At 44.2% G+C, this 21,639-nt stretch overlaps 1 protein-coding gene across 6 annotated transcripts in view; it reads left to right on the top strand.

Moving 5' to 3' along the window:
• The window catches only part of srpk2 (SRSF protein kinase 2), a 68,873-nt gene that overhangs the window by 4,290 nt on the left and 42,944 nt on the right, over positions 1 to 21,639 (top strand). Inside the window, exon 1 of one of the 6 annotated variants that reach the window (XM_076733518.1) lies at positions 16,498 to 17,172. The exons of 4 other annotated variants lie outside the window; for them this stretch is intronic. In XM_076733518.1, coding sequence (XP_076589633.1) covers positions 17,135 to 17,172 — 38 coding nt within the window. In that variant the 5' untranslated portion in view covers positions 16,498 to 17,134. Of the gene's footprint in view, positions 1 to 16,497; positions 17,173 to 21,639 lie in introns of those variants that run through there. One more of the 6 variants, XM_076733519.1, reaches the window with a different exon arrangement.

Below are 21,639 nucleotides of genomic sequence, written 5' to 3'. Positions count from 1 at the left end.
CGCAAGTTGATTTTTTTGTAAATTATGATTAGATAAGGCAACGCAAACAGTCTTTGCAGATGCACTCAAGTGTTAGCAGAGTGGCAGCTGTTTATTTATTGAATGTATTATTCAGGGACAGTGGATGTGTCATGTTTTATTTGTCGCACACAGTATCTCAGACACCATCGATTAGATTCATAAATGATGTGACATGTTTGCTGCTGATTGTCGCAGAGGGAAACAGCGTCGTTTGTGAGGGGAACACATGCTCAGTGTTGCCTTGACGTTTCAGATCATCAGCACAGGCAGCGGATCAGTCACGCGCTGGAGTGCATCTGCGTGAACTGCTGAGCAGAGCGTGTTCGGAAGCATGAAACAGAGCTGTGGGTCTTGCAGCTACAAGTCTGGTCTTCAAAGCCTCTTTCCTGCTTTTATAACTTTGGCTCAATGTGCTGACCAAACACGACGTACCAGGCTGGAGCGATGCCAGCGGAATTCAAAGACACCAGTTGTGATTTGTAAGCGCAGTTGTGCTGTGGTATTTTTTTATCTACTAAAATAACACAGTATTGAGTGTGTGTGTGTGTGTGTGTGTGTGTGTGTGTGTGTGTGTGTGTGTGTGCAGGTATAGATATGCAGGGCCTGTAGGTGGAGTAGTAGGTGATGCTTTGAACTTGGTTGTGGCCCAAAAGAAAAGTTCATAGCAAGTTCACTTTGATGCACCGTTTCTTTTCATCGTCCAGCTCTTGCTCTTTCTGTCCTTTGAAGTTTAGGCTTGAACATCGTAACCTGATCTTATCTCCTTATGTCATCAACACATTTTGTGTCTTTCGGTCTGTCTTGCTGATCTGGTGACTGATATTGTGCAATGTCTGTGTGTGTTTGTGAGTCAATCTGTGCGTGTGTGAGAAAGAGATACACACTTGATAGGAGATGCTGCAGGCTTACTGGAGGCTGCTCTGCACTTGTTCTCACTCATATGGTCCCAACATAGTAACCTAGTAAGGTTTCCATTCTTGCAGCATCCCTCTACAACTACTGATTATTGTCATTATCGATCAATCTGTTGATTATTTTTTTTTGATTTACTGTTTTTTTTTTTTTGCTTATATAATCTCAGAAAGTACTAAAGGCCAAGGTGACCTCCTCAGGTTGCTTGTTTTCAGTCCAAAAGCTGAAGATTTTCAGTTTAACATCACATAATCCAGAAAATCTTCACACTTGAGAGGATACAGCTGGGTAATGTTCGGCATCTTAGCTTCAGCCATTTGTTTTTGAGGTATATGACATTATTTGTTCACGCTATGTGTTGATGTGAAAAAGTCAGGAGGTCTGTAGATACTCCAGTCAGGTCCATTACGTTTCCATCGTTATGGATTTATTCAAAGGATGTTGACTTTTGCACAACATACAGCACAGGAGAAAGGAATGAGAAAAACTGAGCAATTCATGGAGAGTAGCAAGAAATTAAAAAATGCACGTTGACACCTGTTTAAAGTTCAATGAAAGCAATATCCTCTTAAAACAGAAGGAAACCTGGCTGATTTTGTAACATCTGATAGCAGAGGCTTTGGACATGTTTGATTTTCTCTTATGAACTGCAGTATATCCCCTAAGTAGTCCGATAATGATCTCCACCCTTGTTTTTCCTGGGAATAGTATATCTAATACGAACAAAAACAGGAGTACTTAACAAGTTGCTGCAGGAGCCACACTGAACAGAAATCCTCCTCTCTCTGATTGGGCTCCTTTAGTCAGGGGTCAGAGCTTTTACACTTTCATTTATTTTTCCCACTTTATCACCTCCCTTTTATTGAGTTCAGGCTGTCACTTAAAATAAACGGACCATCATGCCCTTTGTTGTGCATGCTGCCACGGAAACACTGGCTTCAGACCAGTATACACCAGTAGCAATAATAACAGATTGAGTCCCAGTCACAACAACAGTGCAGCGTGTTTGGAGGTGTGGCAGAGTTCAGTTGGCATCTGTGTTGTAACTGCAAAAATAACGAATCTTCTCTACTTGGGCCTTTTAAAATGGCAGCTAATAGTACATATATGCTGAGTGTGTGTGTTTGTGGGTGTGTCTGTGGAAGGAGGGACAGAGAGAGAAACTAATAAAAATAGTATATATTTATATTTGATGGAATATCAAATATTATATGTGAATAATAATAATATGTATAGAATTTGAAATTTGAGTGTATATTATACGTTCTCCGCTCGCTCTGGGGAGAACACACACCTTGTCTGTTTTTGACTGAAGCTGCATCAAGCTGCACAGAGCAGATCAAGCCAGACAGGAAGTCAGACACTGGAAGGGCACAGAGAACCTGAAAAAATAAAACACCCCGTGCAGACTCCTGCTCATACACCAACAGTAAATACATTTAAAACAGACAAAAAAATGCCCATTCAACTATGTAGCCTTCATACGTACCCGAGCAGTCTAGCCTATGGCAGCACAACTTGGGGCTGGTCCAATTCAAGCCTGAGCCAGCCCTAAATGTAAGCTCGATCAAAAAGCAAAGTTTTAAGCCTCCTCCTAAACATGAGGAGCTTCCCGGGTCCAGCTCCCATCCTTGCAGCCCTTTCACTGACCTTTTACCTGTCACATGTTCTCCATCACTGCAAAGTTTCAGTGGCTGAGACTTTGATGTGAGCTTCCTCCTCCATTTAAATACACAAATATAGATCAGAATACCAAAAAATGCTGGGGTTGGGAGTGTGAAAGTGATATAAAGCGACACCAGTATAATAACATTCATTAGTCATAACTTTCCCAGGCAGAGCACGAGTGAGTCTAAATGCTAATACTCTTCTTGAGACGTATATCTGTCAGCAGTGCCTGGCGTAGCACCATAGACCTTTCTGCATGAAGTGAGCTGACTCTAACCTGACTAATGTTCCCACACATTGCTCTGTAAACTGCATTGATTTTCAGCGGGGGGTTTTGCCCAGGCTGTGCGTAGTCTGAAGATGAGAGCAGGCAGCCGACTGGAACCCGGTGCAGAGACGAGACAGGGTCTGTTCACTGGTGTCGTCAGGCAGAAAGATGAAGCTGGAGTCTGTCGAGATTGAAAGAACTCGTCAGTGTTTTTAAGAATGAATAAACTGAGGCGGCTGGATGATAAGTACCACAGATAGATGACATTTGGGTTTGACAACATACAGATGTCTACAAAATAACCATCACTTATAGCACATATGTACATGCACCGCTGTATAACATTAACACACAGGCTCTGTCTTGGTCCCTTGTGTTCATAGATTCTTGTATTTTTAAAATATTTGATGCCTTTATAGCGATATAGATAAAGTGGAGAGAGATGACAGGAAACAATGGAGAGACACTCAGAGGTCTGTGGTTCATGACTGGCATCTTAACCTCTAAGCCACATGGGCACCACATCTCCATATTTAAGTGTGCTTACACCGCTCTCATGTCTGTCTGTAAAGTATGAATCGACAGCCAGCAGCTGGTTAGCTTAGCTTAGCATAAAGACTGGGTACAAGGGAACAGCTAGCCTAGCTCTGCCTGAAGGTAACACCCCCCCCACACACACACCTCTATGGCTCACAGCCGGCACACCCTGTGAAACCACAATTTGATGCGAGTGTGTTATTGATCTTCTCATCTAAATCTTGGCAATAAGTGCATTTCCCAAAATGTCGAAGTATTGCTTTAAGGCAGTTTTGGGGATCGGTGGCCAAGTATTTATTTCTGTTTCTGTCTGTTTCCTGTAGTGTGTAAGATAAATGGTCTTATGTTGATTAGAGAGCGGTAAGCGAAAGGTTCCCTGTTAGCGAATTGAACTGATTCCCCTGGGAGCTCGGGAGTCAAGCTTCTGTCGCTGCAGAAGAACTCCAGTGGCCTTGTGATTTACTGTTAGCCAGATGTCCTAGTTTAAGGAGTAAGCCGTGGTGGGTTGATCTTATCACTAGTATGTATTGTATAGATGTGAGGAAGAGCTCAGAGATTCTATCTTTGGCAGGCAGATTTGTACTGCTCAGTAGTGCTTCCTTCATCAATACTGCAGCCCGGCTGGATGGAGCTGATGGCGGGTGCTGAGAGACGAGCATGTGAGCTGCATGTAGAGAGAAAGAGAGAGGGAGTGAGGCAGACGAGACGGGGGAGAGAGAAACGGCGAGAGGCGCGCTGAAAGCTCGAGAGGTGGAGCGAAAGATAAAGAGAGAGAACAGTGGAGGACTGAGAGGGTGAGAAAGAGGGTTTGCATGCGTGAGCGTGTGTCTGGCCAACAAATAGCAACAGGAAAGCCTGGGATGGAGAGGGCGAGTTAGGAAAGTGCAGAGAGGGAATTAGAGGATGCCACAGGGCGGCTGAAGGCAGGAAACGAGGGTTTGTAAAAACTGCTGCGTTGCACAGATGGGGAAAGCACATAGATCGCTGAATGGCAATGCAGAAGCAGAGCGGAGAGCTCGAATATGACCCATGCAGACTGTTACCGCTCTGTGTTTGGTTTGTGTACGTTGTCTATCCACAGTCAGAGCCACAGCCTTTGAAATGCATCATTACAAGTCAGACCTGCAAGGCAACAATTTATAAGCCGCCCGACGCAGGGCAGGGAGCTCAGAGTGAGCCGTGCGCTGTTTGTCAGTTCGCTGTTGAGGCCGCGGAGGAGCCATCCACACCCACCACCTGTCATGCCAGTATTGTGAGATGAAAGTAATTTTCTGTCAGCCTGCAGCGCTCGACTTTTTAGTCACATCTGAGCAGAATTAATTACATGCTGCCCGTCAAATATCATGATGAACTATTGATTCCAGTTGTTGAAACCCAAGTATTGATTGCACCTGTTTGGGCCACTTGGGGGCAGTACAACAAACTCTTACCACAACTTTGACATGTACTTATCATGTAAAGCTGACAGAGCTAACTTGTTAGCAATGAGTTGTCGTTTTGCACATTCAGCTGATGTGGACATGTCGTGTTTCTGGTTTTTGTCTCCACTGACTCCTGAGGGAAATGATTTACTCCTTAGCTGCTAAATGCTTCACTGTGTGCGTCGGCTAATCGCTAACTTTGTCCGCCTGCCATTTGATGCTAGTTAGGTAGCGTGTCGTGGGTTATGAATTCTGATTTTACTGAAAACAGCTGCCTGCTGCTGCTGGAAGATGGGCCTGAAATGATGAGAGCAGTGAGCCTGAACCATAACAGTTAAGCTGCAGACGGTATATCTAAAACTATTTGCTAAAATGCTATGTAGAGCTGCATGGAGCAGCAGAGTCGAGTGATCAGTCTGTGTGGGTTCTTCACCACAATCGACACCGTTCATAATATACAATCTTTAACCAGAACTAAAGCTGTTAATGCAGCAGCATAAACAATGCATTTTGATGATGTTTGTATATTTTAACCTATATATCTGATAATATGCAAACCATTTCTAGACAGGTGCCTCAATTTACAAGAAATCCTAATTGTCGTCTGATTTTCTTTGTCTGTAATCCTACAGTCTCATCATAAATATCCAAAACAGGAACAGAAATAAGATTTATGGACACAGACTCATACTGTCTGAGAGAGCGGCCGTGCCTCTCTCAGATCATTCATTGTTATATACTGGGTTGTAATCTGATAGTAGCTGCTTCCTCTGTGGTGTCTGAGTGGGAATGACTTCCTCCCTGGTGACCACAGTGCCAGTATTATTGCCGGCTGACTGGCTAATTGAATATACTGTAGAAGTAGGCCACTCCAGTAGGTGTTTAAGTAGGAACTCCTGAAGAGAAGCTCCCAATTTAAGCTCACCTTTCCTGTAGCCTTTAGTTCCTGAGGTGTGCTGGTTTTGTGAGCCACCAGGTTGCCTCCGGACACTTAACAGGGCTAAAGTTGATTGGTTGTTCTATGTAAGCTCTGACAGCCAGACAACACTTATCAAGCTCTTTAAATCTGCTTGTCTAGTGACTTGTTTCAGGGACACGCAGGGTGGATTTTTCCGTTGGGTTTAACTACCCTTTTCAAAGTAGATATTTGTCAGACTCGAGGAGTTTGAGCTCGTTAAGGATTTTCCTGCTTTCCCAGGACATTTGCCAGGAAAGCACAAGATCCGGGCAAATCTACAGAGTCGATCAGACCGAAGGAGGAGGCAGAGCAAGAGTGAATTAAAAAGAGGGATTCCCATGTTCAGACTGTCAGAGTGTGTGTGGTCCAAATAGGATTTGTGCAACGAGGGACAAGAAGCAAGGATTTGTTCCTCTCATGTAATGCTTCTGAAGGGCGGTTCACTTCTGCAGTCGCAGGCCAGTGGGTCATCACGGAAGGAGGAAAGGAAGACATTAATAGGGCATGTAATTCTGTGAGGGCAGGAGCTTTTCGCAGTCGGGGAGGCTGAAGGCCACACAGTCCACCCTCCACTGCCACCTTCTGGCCAGTTGGGGAGGAGAAACTGGCATCATCTTGTTGAATTTCTGATGTCAAATTTTCTGTGTAACTGCACGCTTTCTCTGGATAGAGTGTGTGCAGTTTATGCTTGAAGTAGACAGAACATCAATGGAATTAAGCTTTAAAAGTGGCACCTCTCAATGTAAAGTCCTTTATGATAAACCTCTATTCTGCAGAGAATCTGTTTTTAGCTGAGGCCTGAGACACGCCAGACAAATGACTGGACACTTTTTTACATTTTCACACTAATGTAGAGGACAGAAACTGAGGTGTCACTGGCAGCTTTGTCTCCTCTTTCTGTTGTGCCGCCTTTTGGGTGTTTCTCCATCTAAAAGTGTTATGCAGTTTTATTGGGATGCAAAGCCAGCGCGCATAGTCTGACATCACCCAAACACAGTTACTCCTCGAGTTATCTAAAGTCTTATTAACTGTACTTACTGTATGACAGAATGGTACTTGTGGGTTATTTTAACACGTGGATGTTGCAGCACACTCCATGGCTTTGGAAGTGCATAATCTCTCAAATTTTACGGCGTTCGCTCACCTCGTCACTGTAGTCACACTGAAAATAAGTGATTTTCGTCCCCTGAAAAACATGCAGAGGAGGTGGAAAGACTTTCTTCAGCCCTGAGTTGTATCTGCAGACCTTACTCTCAGGTTGCATATGGCCTCCTACAATCCCCATAAATTAGATCTGGCAGCATGTTTGTGCCCGACAGCCGAATCCCCGGGGCAGAAAAGGTCAGCAGATTGACTGCTGCTAGCTTATCGCTGCAACAACATTTTCTATCAACTTCTCCTCGCTCTCATCTAGGTCTGGCAGATGGGCAGTAAAAGGACACTTTTGTGAGTGAGGGGGGACGGACATGGGAAGTGAGCAGGACATCCCCAGTGGGCTTCACACCCTCGCTGTCTGGTCATTTTTGCGTATTCTTCTCAGCATCGTCAATATCTGGATACACCCTGTGAGCCAGTACAAGGCATGATGGTGCAGATCACTCAAGGTCCATTTTAAAAAATAATCCAGCTCCTCCGAAGGCTTCTCAGTGCTCGTTTAATAGCTTTTGCACAAAGTGAACTCCTACCAGCATTGATTTAACGTAATTGCCCCCTTTAGAAGTAGGAAAATTTAAACACCAACCCAAAGCCCCACGGAAAAAGCAGATACAGTTTCAGTCAAAAGAAACGGCTGAAAACCTACGATGATGAGATACCAAGATGCTGCTCGTGTCGTCAGTGCGGTTTAATGGATCGGAGTGCAATGCGTTTCAACATTTCCCCCATTTACTCACCAGTAATCACAAATAATATGATGGGTGCAGCCACAGGTACAACAGAGCACAATCAATACTCATTCCTACAGTATTGGATTGCTCGTGTCGGCTGTAATCACTGCTTCTCATGCTTGCAATCTCGCCACAAGGTATTTGTTTGCCTCAGTATCTCCACAGCACACTAACCCAGATCTCTGGAGAGTGTGTGTGTACTCCGTGTGTATATGTGTGTCCTTCACAGGCCGTGCATCAGCTCCATTCTATCAAGGCTTGCTGCTGCCATTGTAAACATTGAGTAATTGGCCAAGCTGAGCAGTCTGGTCTCCTCGTTCAGCCCTGTCTTAAAAAACTGGCTGGAAATTGTTGTTAGATTTAGAAGCATCTGTGTGCGTGACTCAGATGTAGTCATGAATAAAAAAAGGTGGGTAAATTTCCAGTTGGTCAAAGGAAGCAAACCAAACAATGTCTTATGGATAAGAAGTGTATTTTATAATAAAATCCTTAATTTTATAACCCTTTCCTCAGTTTGATCGCACTTGTAAGGATGCATTTTGTGGATAAAATTAGAAACAACCTATTTAGTGAGTCGCCCTTATTTCATTTAAATGAAAATCTGTGTTCATTTTAGGTAAAGTGCTGCTGTAGTAAAGGGTTTGTTCAGTGTTGCATTCAGTGTTTGCAGTGAAACATGTGATGTGTTCTCTGATGCAGCAACAGGACATCAGTCCTTTGTAAGTCGGCAGTCAGTTTGTCAGTAAGCCAGTCCACCATTCTGGTCCCGACTGAACAAAACGCTGTGAAATTTGGTTCAGACATTCCCCAGGAAGGATGTGATAACTTTGTTTGTCCTCTGGTTTTTCATACTGCACCATCATCAGGTCAGATGTGTCCAATGCACATCTTATGACATCAAACTTGGCTGTTATGTTTTGTGCTAATTGGCAATGCCAATATGCTAATATCTACTTTTAAAGCGCCTTGAAGCCTCGAGGACCACTTTCACATATCTAATGTTAAATTAAACTTCTGTGTTTAATGATTCTAGTTTATTGCGGCTTGGGTCTTACTTTCATCGCTCGTCTCGTTTCATGTTCTGGAGGGTGTTTTTTCCAGTTGCGAGGCACATTTTTCCAGACTGCATTTGTCTTTTGGCTGCCTTTTTGGTGTGACTGCTGCTTAACCCTCGATTTGAAGCCTGAACTTGAAGGCTGTAATCTCACATTTAGTCTTATGCAGACATTTAACTACCAGTCTCAGGCTATTTCAGTCGCATTACAGCAGTACCTCTGCTAAGTGAATTATCACATTCATTGTGTTGACATAACGCTGACTGGTGACCACATGCCTGCCCTCGCTCTCTCTCTCCCTCCCATGCTGCAGGGCTCTAATCACAATACTGAGGAAACACAGGGCGCTCATTGTTGTGCGCCCCCTCAGATTGCGGCCCACGCTCTTTTCTCTGCTCACCGTGCTTAATGACAGTAGGAAAAAAACACCTTGTTATTTTTCTGTGTTTTTTTTGTTTGGCCTCCTAAAGTGTTGCTCTTTACTTTCCCCTGGTGCCCGGTACCCCTTTATGAATGCCCTGCATTAACAGTGCATTGTGTGCTGGGTGTAGCCTCAGGGGTGTAATTCTGATTTTGTCCAGTAGAGGGTAGCCACGTCTCAGGTTTTCGTCTCGTGGTGAAAGGATGCTTTGTAGGTCGACTCCTTCTCCCCTTCTGTTTTTTGTCGTGCTGGAAATGATTGAACACTCCAGCTCTGACCTTATGGTTGCCTCTTGAAATCAATCATTTTCAGATTTCCTGTTCCTTCCGTGATGAATGCAAGACCTGCTGTTTTATGTGAGTCAGTCAAACATCCCATTTCACACTTTTATTTCTTCTTTTCAGTTTTCACTTCAGTAAAAATGAATATTTGGAGAAAGCCAAGCTGATTTGGTGCTTAAGAACTTTGAGCTGCAATTCCTGTATGAAAGCTGCCGTACAAATAATATTTATTATTATTGTTATTATGGGTTGGACAGATCTCTCTTTTAGCAGAAGGTCAAAGGTCACTGACTCCATCAAAGCAGAATCCACATGTGACGTGAGAATAAGTCAAAATAAAATTACCTGTCAAAATACTCCTTCAGAGGCAACCCTGAAGTATGATTTATGAGCTGCCAACTCAAGCTCTAATTATGTTTGGTATTTATTTTAAAATGATTTATTGATCCATAGAATTAAACACACACATGCATGCAGACACTGTTAGAGTTGCACATCAATTAAAATCACATTCATAGTAATTTAATAATGACATTTAAGGTGCAGTGCTGACCATCAGTAAGCTCTCTGTGGATTCATATATTATTAGTTATATTAATCAGTAATGCTGGTCGTGCCGTAGAGTGAAAACGTTGACTTAAACTCAAAGAGCTCATTTTTATGTGCTGATTGTTTCGACATGGAAGAAAATGAAAGGATATCTCTAAAAACAAGACCCGAAATGAACAAAAAGGGGGAAACAATTCATTTACGGAGCTGAAGCAGTTAGTTGATTAATTGATGAATCGCTCAAAACAAATTTAATTGCCAACCGCTTTGATGATTGCTGATTGATTGATTCTAAAATATAAAGGTTTGCTGCTTGTTTTTGTTGTACATTGAACAAAATGAAATATTGATTGAGAAAACACTCGTCAGATTCATCGATAATGAAAATAATCGTTAGTAATTCCAAACATTACACATTTGTCTTGTGGGCTAAATTTTGCCCATTGTGTTGCAGTTTGAGACAACTTTAGAGGGCTGTGTGCTTCATGAGTAAAATGGCAGCCGGTCCCTTAACTTCCTTTAAAGACTTCACATCAGTCCATATTCAAGTGTTGCTGGTGGACCTGTCCAGTCGTCCATCATTGTGGCGAAAAGCCGTTAAAAACATGAAGTCGGCCATTTTGTCGCCGATCTTGATGTTAAGCGTTGCCCGCCCCCATGTGTGATAGAATCCATTTAAACATGTCAACCTGGTGAAGGTCAGAGTGCAGGAAGAGAGGGCGGAGGTCACCCGTTCATCAATTAAACACACACCACTTAGCTAATGAGCTCTCAACCGTGTTCACACACACACACACACACACACACACACACAGGACCAGGTGGAGCTATTACTGGGTCATAATCTCACTGTTTTTTTAGGTATTAGCTTTGGATAAACTGCATATCCCCCCTCCCTTCTCTTCTCCCTCTTTCTCCTCACCCACTTACTGCACACACACACACACACACACACCAACATACACACTTTAACTTGCAAAGTGCACACATTCAAACATACTGCTGCAGAGTGCGTTCCCAAGAGTAATGAGGCACAGAAAGTGCAAGCTGCTTACCTGCATAGGTCTGGATGAATTACGAGCACTCGACACTGACCAGTAACTGTGCTGTGCTGTGAGTGTGTGTGTGTGTGTGTGTGTGTGTGTGTGTGTGTGTGTGTGTGTGTGTGTGTGTGTGGGTGGGTGTGTGGGAGGGCTTATACCCTTTTCCACTGGAAGGAAAGTAGAGTGACGGGACATGACTAAGAGGAAAAGACTAGAATGGTTCAAGGCAAGACTGCAGCCAGTGATTAGTCGACATGTCTGGTATTAAGACTTTGGAAGAACAGAAGTGTGTGTGACAGCAGGAAACGCTCAGGTGTGATTCATAACTTTACTAATGGCAGCACTGCGCTGACGTGAGCCGGTTCCACGATCCTGGTGCAGAGCGCTTGCAGGAACGAGCTCTAAAACCTGGAAATGAGTTTGCACTTCCAGCTCTCTAATCTTGAAGTCAAATGGTCTTGGAAGAGGTTTTTTTTTTTTTTTTTTGTTAGATGCCTGAAGTAAAGTCTGTGGCTAACACAAGCTTAAGAGATTTTCACGTTCTGTCCTACGACGTAAAATCCGCCAGTAAATACCCCACTTGGGAATTCTGAAGCTTTTATGTGTCTTAAAACAGGCGGTTGCTAAGAAGTGGCTAAATGAGACTACAGAGGTTGTGAGGGGCATTAAAATGTCATCATGCCAGAGAGGGCGTCCGCCTCGATGGCCTCGTTGTCCTTACGCTCAAACTTTTCAACTCGTAGATTTATGTGATTTTTTACTTCTTTTGATTCCATTTATGCTTCAGAAATCCTAAAAGTTCTGTTCATTGGTGAAGATTATCTTGCTGGACAAAATGTGTAAGTATCTTAGATTTTTTTGTTTCCCACAGACCTTATTTTGCACGTTAATCCAAATCCAATAGAAAAATCCCACTGGCTTTCTGTGGAGGGAACCAGGGCGATGCTAACTCCCAGGTTGGCCTACAAAAAACACATCATCACTGTTGTGCCGGCTGGGTCACTGTCATCTTGTAACTAAGCACATGATCCAATAACGACTGCAGATATTTCATACGTGCAGACTAACCTTTGGAGAACTGGTTTGTGCAGCTTTTCAATGGAGTGAACTGCAAAATGCCCTCAAGCCAGATGTTTTTTCATTCCTGAGCTTTATTACTTAATCTTTTTTATGACTCTCGTAATCGTTTTTATTAAATCTATTTGTCACTTGATTGTCTGGCTTTAGACGTTGTGTCCTCTTGTGCCGGTTGTCCGGCTGTGATTGTTCCTCATTCTCTTGAAGGAGAGATCTTGAGCTCAGTGAGGCTACCTGATTGAACAAACTTAAATAGAAAAGAGCCATCATTTCCATTATTTATCTACCTGGGCTTTTCCTGCGACAACAGCTCCAATGTTCTGCTGCGCAAAGGCCTGAAGGCTCTGGATGAATGGCCACAATGTTCAGTTCTCTGTGAGGTTGGAGCCTTTGTAAAAAATGTATTACGGGCTCGCTGTGGAAGCCAGCTGTGTGTCCCTCACAGAGTCTCTCACATCCCTGCCGTCTATCCCATGTGACACGTGATGCCACACCAGTGATTTCCTTAAACTTGACTAAGCTCATCCAAAGCAGCTGAAGACATTATACCGCTGTTTACACACAGCGAGTACGCTTTAAGATTATAAAAATGTAAAAAGTACATTCTTATTTTACTCTTTGATAACAGTTTATAAGTATTTTCCTGTCAGTTCTGCAGCTTGTGAAGGAAAAGATATTTGCTGCTGAAAGTGAAAATAGTAATGGATTGTAAATTTCCTCTGGCTTTTGCATTTTAAGAGCGTTATGCATTGAGCCTTTGAGCCCCCCCTGGACTTGTTACTTTTGCTTCTTGTGTGTGTTGGTATGTGTGCGCGTGTGTGTGTGTGTGTGTACGTTTACATCATACATCCACAGACTGTCATGTAGTCTGAATTGTCCCAAATGGGCGAATTTGCTCCATATGGAAATCTCTAGCAAAGAAAATGAGCTGCTCTAAGGCAGACCTGAGGCTATCAGTATGTCAATCAGTCTGGACACTGACTGCTGTACACACACACACACACACACACACACACACACAATTCAAAATAAGCCACTTTGTGTGCATTTGGTTTATGTGTACTTGTGCGTCTTCCCACATGGGGGCAGTGTTTTCCCTGCAGACAGTAGGAACAAGGCTGCTGACACAAAGAGCACAGTCACTGTGAAAGTAGCAGCATCTTACTCAACACACACGCACACACACACACACACACACACACACACACACACACACGGGGTCCATCGTGGATGCATTTGTCTACTTGTCTGTATGATTGTGCTTCGCTGTGACTTCTGTCTGTGCCTTCACTCGTGTGCTTGAGCGTACAGTATGTCCACGAGCAATTTGCAATGGGACCCAGTGTGTGTTTGTGTGTGTGCACGCATAAACCCCTTCTCTCTCCCCAGCATCCACCAGGCGGTGAGGAGAAGTAGGCCGCTTAAAGATAGCTCCCGGCAGCCTCAATACCGACTCCCAAAATATATCTGCTCATGAGAGTCATCATCTCTCTCCCTCCCCCCTTTCTCATTCTTCTTCTGCTCCTTCTCCTTTTGAAAATGGAACGAGAATCAGCCTCTGAATTTGCAAATTGAAAGCCTCGGCGAATACCCCGAGGCGCGGATGCATGTGTGCGCTACTGTAAGCATGTGCCTGTTTCCTTCATGTGAATGAGCTTTTCCATTTTGGGGGCCTCTTCTGTGTCACTTGGTAGTTATCCTCATGGAAAGGTGACATCAGGATTGTACCACAGCGTCCGTAAAAATCAGGGGGGTTTGTCGAGGAGCTTTGTCACACAGGACAGCCCCTTTGCTCCTCCGCTGGAGAAATGTGTGAGTGAAGCGCTTCTCATTGTCAAAAAATATTCAATTTAGAAGTATATCAAACAGTAAAGTGGGAAATGCTCACACTGGTGAGGCAGGTATCAGTATTAACAGCTTTTTAAATGATGCACTGGTAATTCAATTTGTAAAATTTGTTCCCTGCAGCAACAAAAAGATGAATTGACCTTTGGCCCTGATGCTTTCTCTATTTATTTGACTTTTGAGTCGCTCTCCTCTCACCTGTTTCTTCACACAGTCCAATAACATCCAGGTCAGATGAAGTGGTGCTCATGTATGTAAATGCATTACACCCAGTCCGTGCTGGGAATCGCTCCGGCCCCCTCCCCCACAGCCATGACCCCGAAAAAACTGGGTACAGAAAATAAATGAAAAAAAAAAAAAAAAAGTGGAGTGCACCCTCTGATATCAGCTCAATATTTCTCTCGCTGTCTGGATGCGCTGAGACCCAGTGTGTACTTTATACCCCCCATTGGCCCACATCCACAGAGAATGAGGACAATAGTTTGGCTCAGAGACATGTGTGCCTAATGTAGTCCTTTTATGTGGGAAAGTGGAACTGTACTGAGATAGGAGAGAAATGGGATCATTGTGTTCCTGTTTTCCTTCTGCCTCTTTCTCATCCAGTGTTTGCACTGTTACCATGAATATGTATTTATCGGACATTTTAGCACTGAACCAGCAGCAGCTGATGCAAAATTGGTAGCTTTCATACAGGGCAGCTGTATTGTGACGGTAAAAGCTTGTAATGGTTTCACGAAATTCTGTTGTTCACAATAATGATTTAAACTAAAAAATTAATTTAAAAATAACAAAATGAGTCACTGAGATTTTTGTTTACTTGTGTAAAGAGTTTTGTCTGATGCGTAACAGTGGAACAGATGTATTTTATAGAAAGGCTTGAATTATACAGATAATTTTATGTGTCACAATATTTTAAAATTACCGTTGTATTGTAATATCGTCCATAATCTGGAAATTCAATTTAGAAACATTTTACGGATTAAATAAGTAAACAAAACTGCTAGCTGCTCGCTGAGCTAACTACTAATGCCAGAATGCTAAGATGCTAATCTTTAGCAGCTATATGATGGTCGCCAAACACAAAGTACAGCTGAGGCGGATGGTCATAAACGGAAGTATTAGATGGATGATGATGGTGGCGCTACATGAAAAGTTAGGGGATCACCAGAGTCATCACAGTTCATCCTCTGGCGGACATGAATATGCTTATGACCTCACATGGCAATCCATCTGAAACGCAAACCTCATGGTGGCGCCAGAGGAAAAGTAAAGGGATCACCAAAGTCTGTAGCGTACATCCACCAGCCACTTTGAATGTCTGTAGTAAACTTCATGGCAATCCATCCAGTCGTTGTTGAGGTATTTCAATCTGGACCAAAGTGGTGAACCGACCAACTGTCTGACAAACCAACCCTGCCATCCATAGATCAATGTGACTGGTGACGGCCAGTTATCAGATGACACTTTTTTTGGCTTATCCAGCAAATTAAATAGCTGACAGAACAAGATACTTCATCATACTGATGGAAAACCCCACAAATCTGACATCGCCGTAAAGCAGCTGTGATTATTAATGTGCAGCATTGACTGCAATGACCTAAAACATGGAGATATTAAAGGGATAGCTGCCTCGCTAAAAACCCCGTCATCTCACAGCACACATCACCTCACCTTACCTCCTCATATGATCCACGTACCTTTATTGTGTGAATCTATCATTATGAGTCAACGAATCATTAGCATAATCACTGAAGTATCTTAGAGGCAGAACCTGTAGATGCTGCACACACTTACACTGCATGTGACCCCCCGGATGCCCAGTCAGTCACATTAACCTCAGGATGCCCCTTCAACCCCCCGCTGTGCACTTTCACATGCACGCACGCATACATATAGATGCGCACATCCACACACCCACGCGCTAATATCGAGGTCAGATTGAGAGATAGACCCCCCATCATGGCAACACCCTCTGGCTACCTCTCTGTGAGCAGCTCACTCATGTAGAAGCTGACCCATCTGCCCAGAGAGAGGGCGAGAAAATAGACGGACGGGGATGGAGGCAGGAAAGGATGACACACACACACACACACACACACACACACACACATATATATATATAAACAGTATCCAGCATCCAAAAAAGACAGAGGTGGAAATGGGGTTTAGAGAAAAGAAGGGGGGGGATGCCAGATAGAGAGGAGAAGGGGAGGGGGGCAAGGCAGATCTGTGCAGCGTTGCCCTGAGATACAGGATGTCGTAATAAGGCAATTGGGAGAGAGAGAGAGAGAGAGAGAGAGAGAGAGAGAGAGAGAGAGAGAGAGAGAGAGAGAGAGAGACTAATTCAGAGGGGAAGGGGGGAGGGAGTGTGCACCTCAAGGAGAAACGCATTCATTTTCCTGTTGCTGTGGCGAGCCAACACCCCTCCGCCTGCGCACCAAGTGGAACATTCCAGCTCGCTCTGGGCTCTGTTGTTGTGCAGAGCTGCAGAAGGCCTGATAGAGCCAGCTAGACAGAGAGAGAGAGAGAGAGAGAGAGAGAGAGAGAGAGGGAGGGAAGGGAGGGAGACATAGACAGAGCTAGACACACACACTGTGGATCGAGAGCCTGTGCATTCATTTCATCACCCGGTTCAACCAGCGGCAGCAGAGAGGAAGGAGACAAAGGCAAGAGGAGGACCAAAAGGAGCTTCAGTGACAGCAGGGAAAGTGAGAGAGAGGCAAGGTGAAAGAGGAGAAGGAAAGAAGGAAGGAAGGAAAGGGAGGGAGGAAGGAGACTGGGGCATGAGGAGGGGCGCCTGACTGACATTGCTGCTCTCGCTATCAGCTCACACACACACACGCCGACGCAGGCAGACACACACATTGGGCCAGATTGCGCACTGCACAGTTGCTGCTCTTTTTTGTTTTATCCTTTGCCGGAGCCTCGTCCTCCATCCTTTCTTCTCCTCCAGTCGAGAGGACAAGAGAGACAGAGAGAGGAGGAAGAGGAGGAGGGAAAAGGACAAGGAGGAGGAGAAGGAGGAGGAGGAGGAGGAGGAGGAGGGGAGGCAGTAACCCTCTCCTCTCCAGACACCCGGCAGAGAGAGATAGGGAGAGAAGAGTAAAAAAAAAAAGACAGACAGCATCTTTCTGTTCTATTTCGCCGTCTCCCGTGGTCCCTCGGCCAGCGAGCGGCTAACAGGCACCGCTCATGTCCGTGAACTCGGAGAAATCCTCGTCCCCCGAAAGGTAACACCTCCTTCCCTCTCTCCTTGTCTGTCATTTCATCCTCAAACGTCTGCGTGCATGTCCTTCTTTCTCTCTATTATTTCGCATTCTTCCTCACTCCCAACCCCCTCAGCTCCTCCACTGTGTGCATCCTCTCTCTTTCTCTTTCTCTTTCTGTCTGTGTGTCCTAAGCTGGTTTCTTCTATTGTCTGGGTCACAGCAGTCTGACTGTAGCGAGGAGGGGAAAAAAAAAACGCATTAGTTCATTGTTGCATGGTGCTGCAACGTTTCAGTCGGCTGCTAAAACAGAGCATCCTTACACACACATGCAGCATACACAGTACACACATCCTCTTAAAACATAATCCACACACCTCTGCACAGATACACACTGGAGCCGCTGCTGCCTTCTGAGGCTGAAACATCTATGACAACAATAACAAGAACATACACACACACACACACACACACACACCAACACACACATACTGTCTCTTTATGGCGCTGGAGCTCAGAGCTTACACAGCAAGAGTGTCAACACACGTCAACATTAGCACAGCCAGCAGCAGCGGCGGCGGCAGTGGCGGCAGCGCATCTCAGCAGCAATGCAAGACAACAGCTCGCCACATGACGCACCTCAGTGCATAGCATTACTGAACAATGAAGGCCACACAACGTCTATACAGCACACAGAGGCAGGTTTAGCACATTTTGAGCAGCTGGAAGGGGTTCAGTGCATCATAGATTTACATGTTGTGAAAGCATCCAGTAACGGTCTGAAGCACGAATAACAAAGTCACAAGGCATCATCGGTCACATGGTGCACCGCGGCTAATTGAACGTGCATACAAAGACACACATCAGCATCATTTCAAATTGTCCTGATGGGATAGTTCACAATGACACACATGTATAGGCTAGCCATGATTCAGAAACCATCCCACCCTTGTTATTCAACAGAGATTAATGGCCTCTTTAGTCATTTGCGTCTTTATGTCCAATTAGACCCTCCCATGCAGACTTACAAGATCAAAGTGAGTGCTGTTGTACTGCTTATAGGGTTGCTTAGATGATCCTGACTTAGAAAATCTCTGTTGTTGTACTGGCTAATAGTTCTGGGAGTCACTTCAGTTGTGACGGAGTCAATTCAGGAAGTCTTTAAAAAAAAAAAGACGAGGAGATGTTTGAGAACAAAGGTGCTGTTGTTGGCAGTCTCCATCTCTGTTTTGAGCAGCGGATCTAAGCGTGAATCGGTCGAAGTCGTGACGTGTGTCCGAGCCTCTTTACCACATGCATCAGAACCCGTATCCATTCAGATCCGTTTGGACCAAGCCCACATTCCTCTTTCAGCGTGCAAATGTGGAAAGAGCTCGATTTGACGGGTGCTGGAGGGTGAGGAGCAGGCAGACTGGATGACTCAGGTAGCCACTGATGCTGTGCCAAGTACGATCAGGCAGAGCCGCTGCCATCCACACAGCCCAGCGCCAGGCCCCAGACTGGCACACTCAAACACGGCGCAGTGGGCACACAGATAGGCAGAAGTAAATGGGCACTAACAATATCAGGCATTATTACATGGGTAGTTGGGCACAGAGGAGAGCGGCGTTACTTTGGCAGTTTGAATGGACATGAAGTGAGGTTTAATTTGGAGGAACAGGCAGTGGCAGCAAACACAGATTCGTACTGTAGAAAGGCATCTAAAGGTGAGTGCATAGATGGAAATGATCATACGGACTCATATTTATAGCATCCAGACAAGCAAAATTGGATTCCTGACCTCAGACACACACACACACACACACACACATAAATATAGAGTATCATCTGGCAGCCCTGGCGTGGTGAGATTTGTGGATTTCATCACTCGGTTAGTTTTTCTCTTCCTCTATTGTTTGGGTCACAGTCGTCTGCCTGTAATTAAAAATAATGCAACAGTCCCTTGTTGCATGGCGGGTCACAACAAAGAGCTACACGCGTACACACACACACACACACACACACACACACACACACACACACACACTGCTGCCCTCTTTAACGGCTGCAGCATCTCAGATGACAACAGCAACAATGCAGTGCCACAGAGCCTGTTTTCTCCATCTCAGGTTGACCAGTCTGGGAGTAGCTTAGCAGAGGTGTTAGTATAATTAGTCATGAGGTTTTATCTCCTCATCTCTCTGAATTAATTCATAAATACCCAATAACGCTATCAGTTATCGTCCTCAGGAGTGGGCTAGCTGCTAATACCTCTGTGCTCAAAGCTGTATTTGAATGCCACAAGCTGAGCTGTGCACAGAGGATCAGAGAGGAATCTGCAGCTCTGTGAGTGTTACATGGACAGCTGGGATGCCTTTTGGGCTGGATGCTCGCAGATACCAAACACAGCAGTTCTTTCTTTCAGTGCATCGTTCTACTTTTCATTTGCATAAGTTGGCAGCTCAAGAAAGAGATTGATTGAAGAATATGTTGGAGAGATCAGACTTATTGAGATGCAAGTACAGGAAAGCATCCTACCGCTAACAGAAACATGTAAAGACAATGATATATGGAATTCTGCTGCACTTATTTGTTGATTGATGAAATAGCAAATCAGAAAAGGATTCATCACCTGTTTGTTGATAAATTGTAGTCATCTATCAAGCAAAAATGGCAAATGTTTGCTGCTTTTATCACTATAAATATGACACTCGTGCATACTTGAGTGATTTTTTTTTTTGGGGCGTTTCATAACTGATTCGTGGAAAATGGATTGATTCATTGAGAATGTGAGTTACAATTATTTGCATCCCCAATATGGATAATGGCAGCATGAACTCCTTTAGAAGTTGGACCTATACTTTTATTTGTTGTTTTTATTTGTGTGTGTGTGGACTGTAGTGGGCCTGTGATTTGGGACATATCAGCACAATTTTTCTGTCTACAACACCATCTGGGCCCCAGGCGTCTCACACACACACACACACACACACACACACACACACACACACGCACTCTCATAGATCTGAAGTGATTCATTTGGGATGTGCAGTAACATGTTTATCTACAATAAGGCAGAGTGGATTGGATAGCTTGTGTGTGTTAAACCAAAAGGATGGATGGAGTTGGGGCTGAAAAGAGCAAGAGGCGGCACTGTGACAAATTTCTCTTGGAGCTCCAGCATTAAGAAGACGATCCCTGTTGTGTAACTTGGCACTTGAGGCATGGCGGAGATGGAGATGGATGGAGCACAAGGAGTGTGTGTGTGCGTATACGGATATGTATGTGTTTTGACATCCTCAGTGCGTGTGAGCGGCTTAAAGCTTCTTTCTGTGGGGTGACGGCACGTCAGTTTAGGTCAGAACCAACGCCGTTGGGTGGAGGGCTTATGTCCTTTGAAGAGACTTTCTTTAAGGATTAAACAAAAGTTGCACAAATAAACACCCAAAGGTCAGGAGTTTATTGCTCGTAGCTGTTGAGAGACGTGTTGGGTCGACCTCGCCTTCAGTCTGTGTGTATTCTCAGGTGTGTGTTTGAAGAAGTGTAGAGCTTAGGTGAGCTGTTGAAAATGTGACGTCAAACATGACAGGTGGGTCCATTGTTTTAAATTAGCATGTAATCCATATACATGACCTGAGCGCTGGTGTGTGTGTGTGTGTGTGTGTGGTTCTGTGGGTGTGAGTGCGCGTCTGTACCTTGTAAGTGTGATTGGATGATGCATGGTTTTTACTGTGATTACTGAAGCTGCCACTCTTCACGGATGCAGGGAGGGAAGGAGGAGAAGGATAGAAGCGGGGGAGGAATTGAGACGGGTGAGAGGGAAAGGTGGGAGGCAAAATAAGATAGACAGAGAAATGTAATAAATAAATGTTGTCTCCCATGATCTGATGTTAGATACAAGAGGTGAGAAGCAGCAGCATAGACACAAATGCACACACATTACATCTATTACAGGTATGTGAAGCTAAATATTATGCTGGCGTATATGTCCTTGATTAGTCGGTCTGTAAAATGTCAGAAAATGATAAAAAAAAAAAAAAATTCGGGTCATGTCTTCAAATTGCTTGTTTCGTTTGACCAACAGGTTCAGATCCCAAAGATCTTCAGTTTAGCGCTGCGACGGTGAGCAGATTAACCAATCAGTTGAGTGAGAGGAAGATAATCTGCAGTTATTTTGATGACTGATGATCACTTCAGTCTCGTTCCCGGTCCTCAAATGTGAGGATGTGTTGCTTTTGTTTGGGTTTTGGACTATTGGGAGGACAAAACAAACATTTGAAGATGTGGCTTTGGGCTCTGGGAAATTGTGATGAGCGGGGGGACATTTTCTAGACTAAATGATTTATTGAGAAAATAATCCACAATTTAGTGGATATTGAGAATGATTGCGAGTTGCAGCCCCAATTCAGTTGACCATCTTGGAAGCCTACCAATTCAGTAAACATTCAAGTTTGAGATGGTACAACCAGGATTTTTTTTGTATTTCCTTTAACTGAAAAACAACTTTTTTGT

The sequence above is a fragment of the Chaetodon auriga genome, chromosome 6 (genome assembly GCF_051107435.1).
Source record: "Chaetodon auriga isolate fChaAug3 chromosome 6, fChaAug3.hap1, whole genome shotgun sequence".
In the NCBI taxonomy this organism is placed as follows: domain Eukaryota; kingdom Metazoa; phylum Chordata; class Actinopteri; order Chaetodontiformes; family Chaetodontidae; genus Chaetodon; species Chaetodon auriga.
The sequence above is the reverse complement of the archived record's forward strand: the minus strand, read 5'-3'. Positions and strand labels throughout refer to the sequence as shown.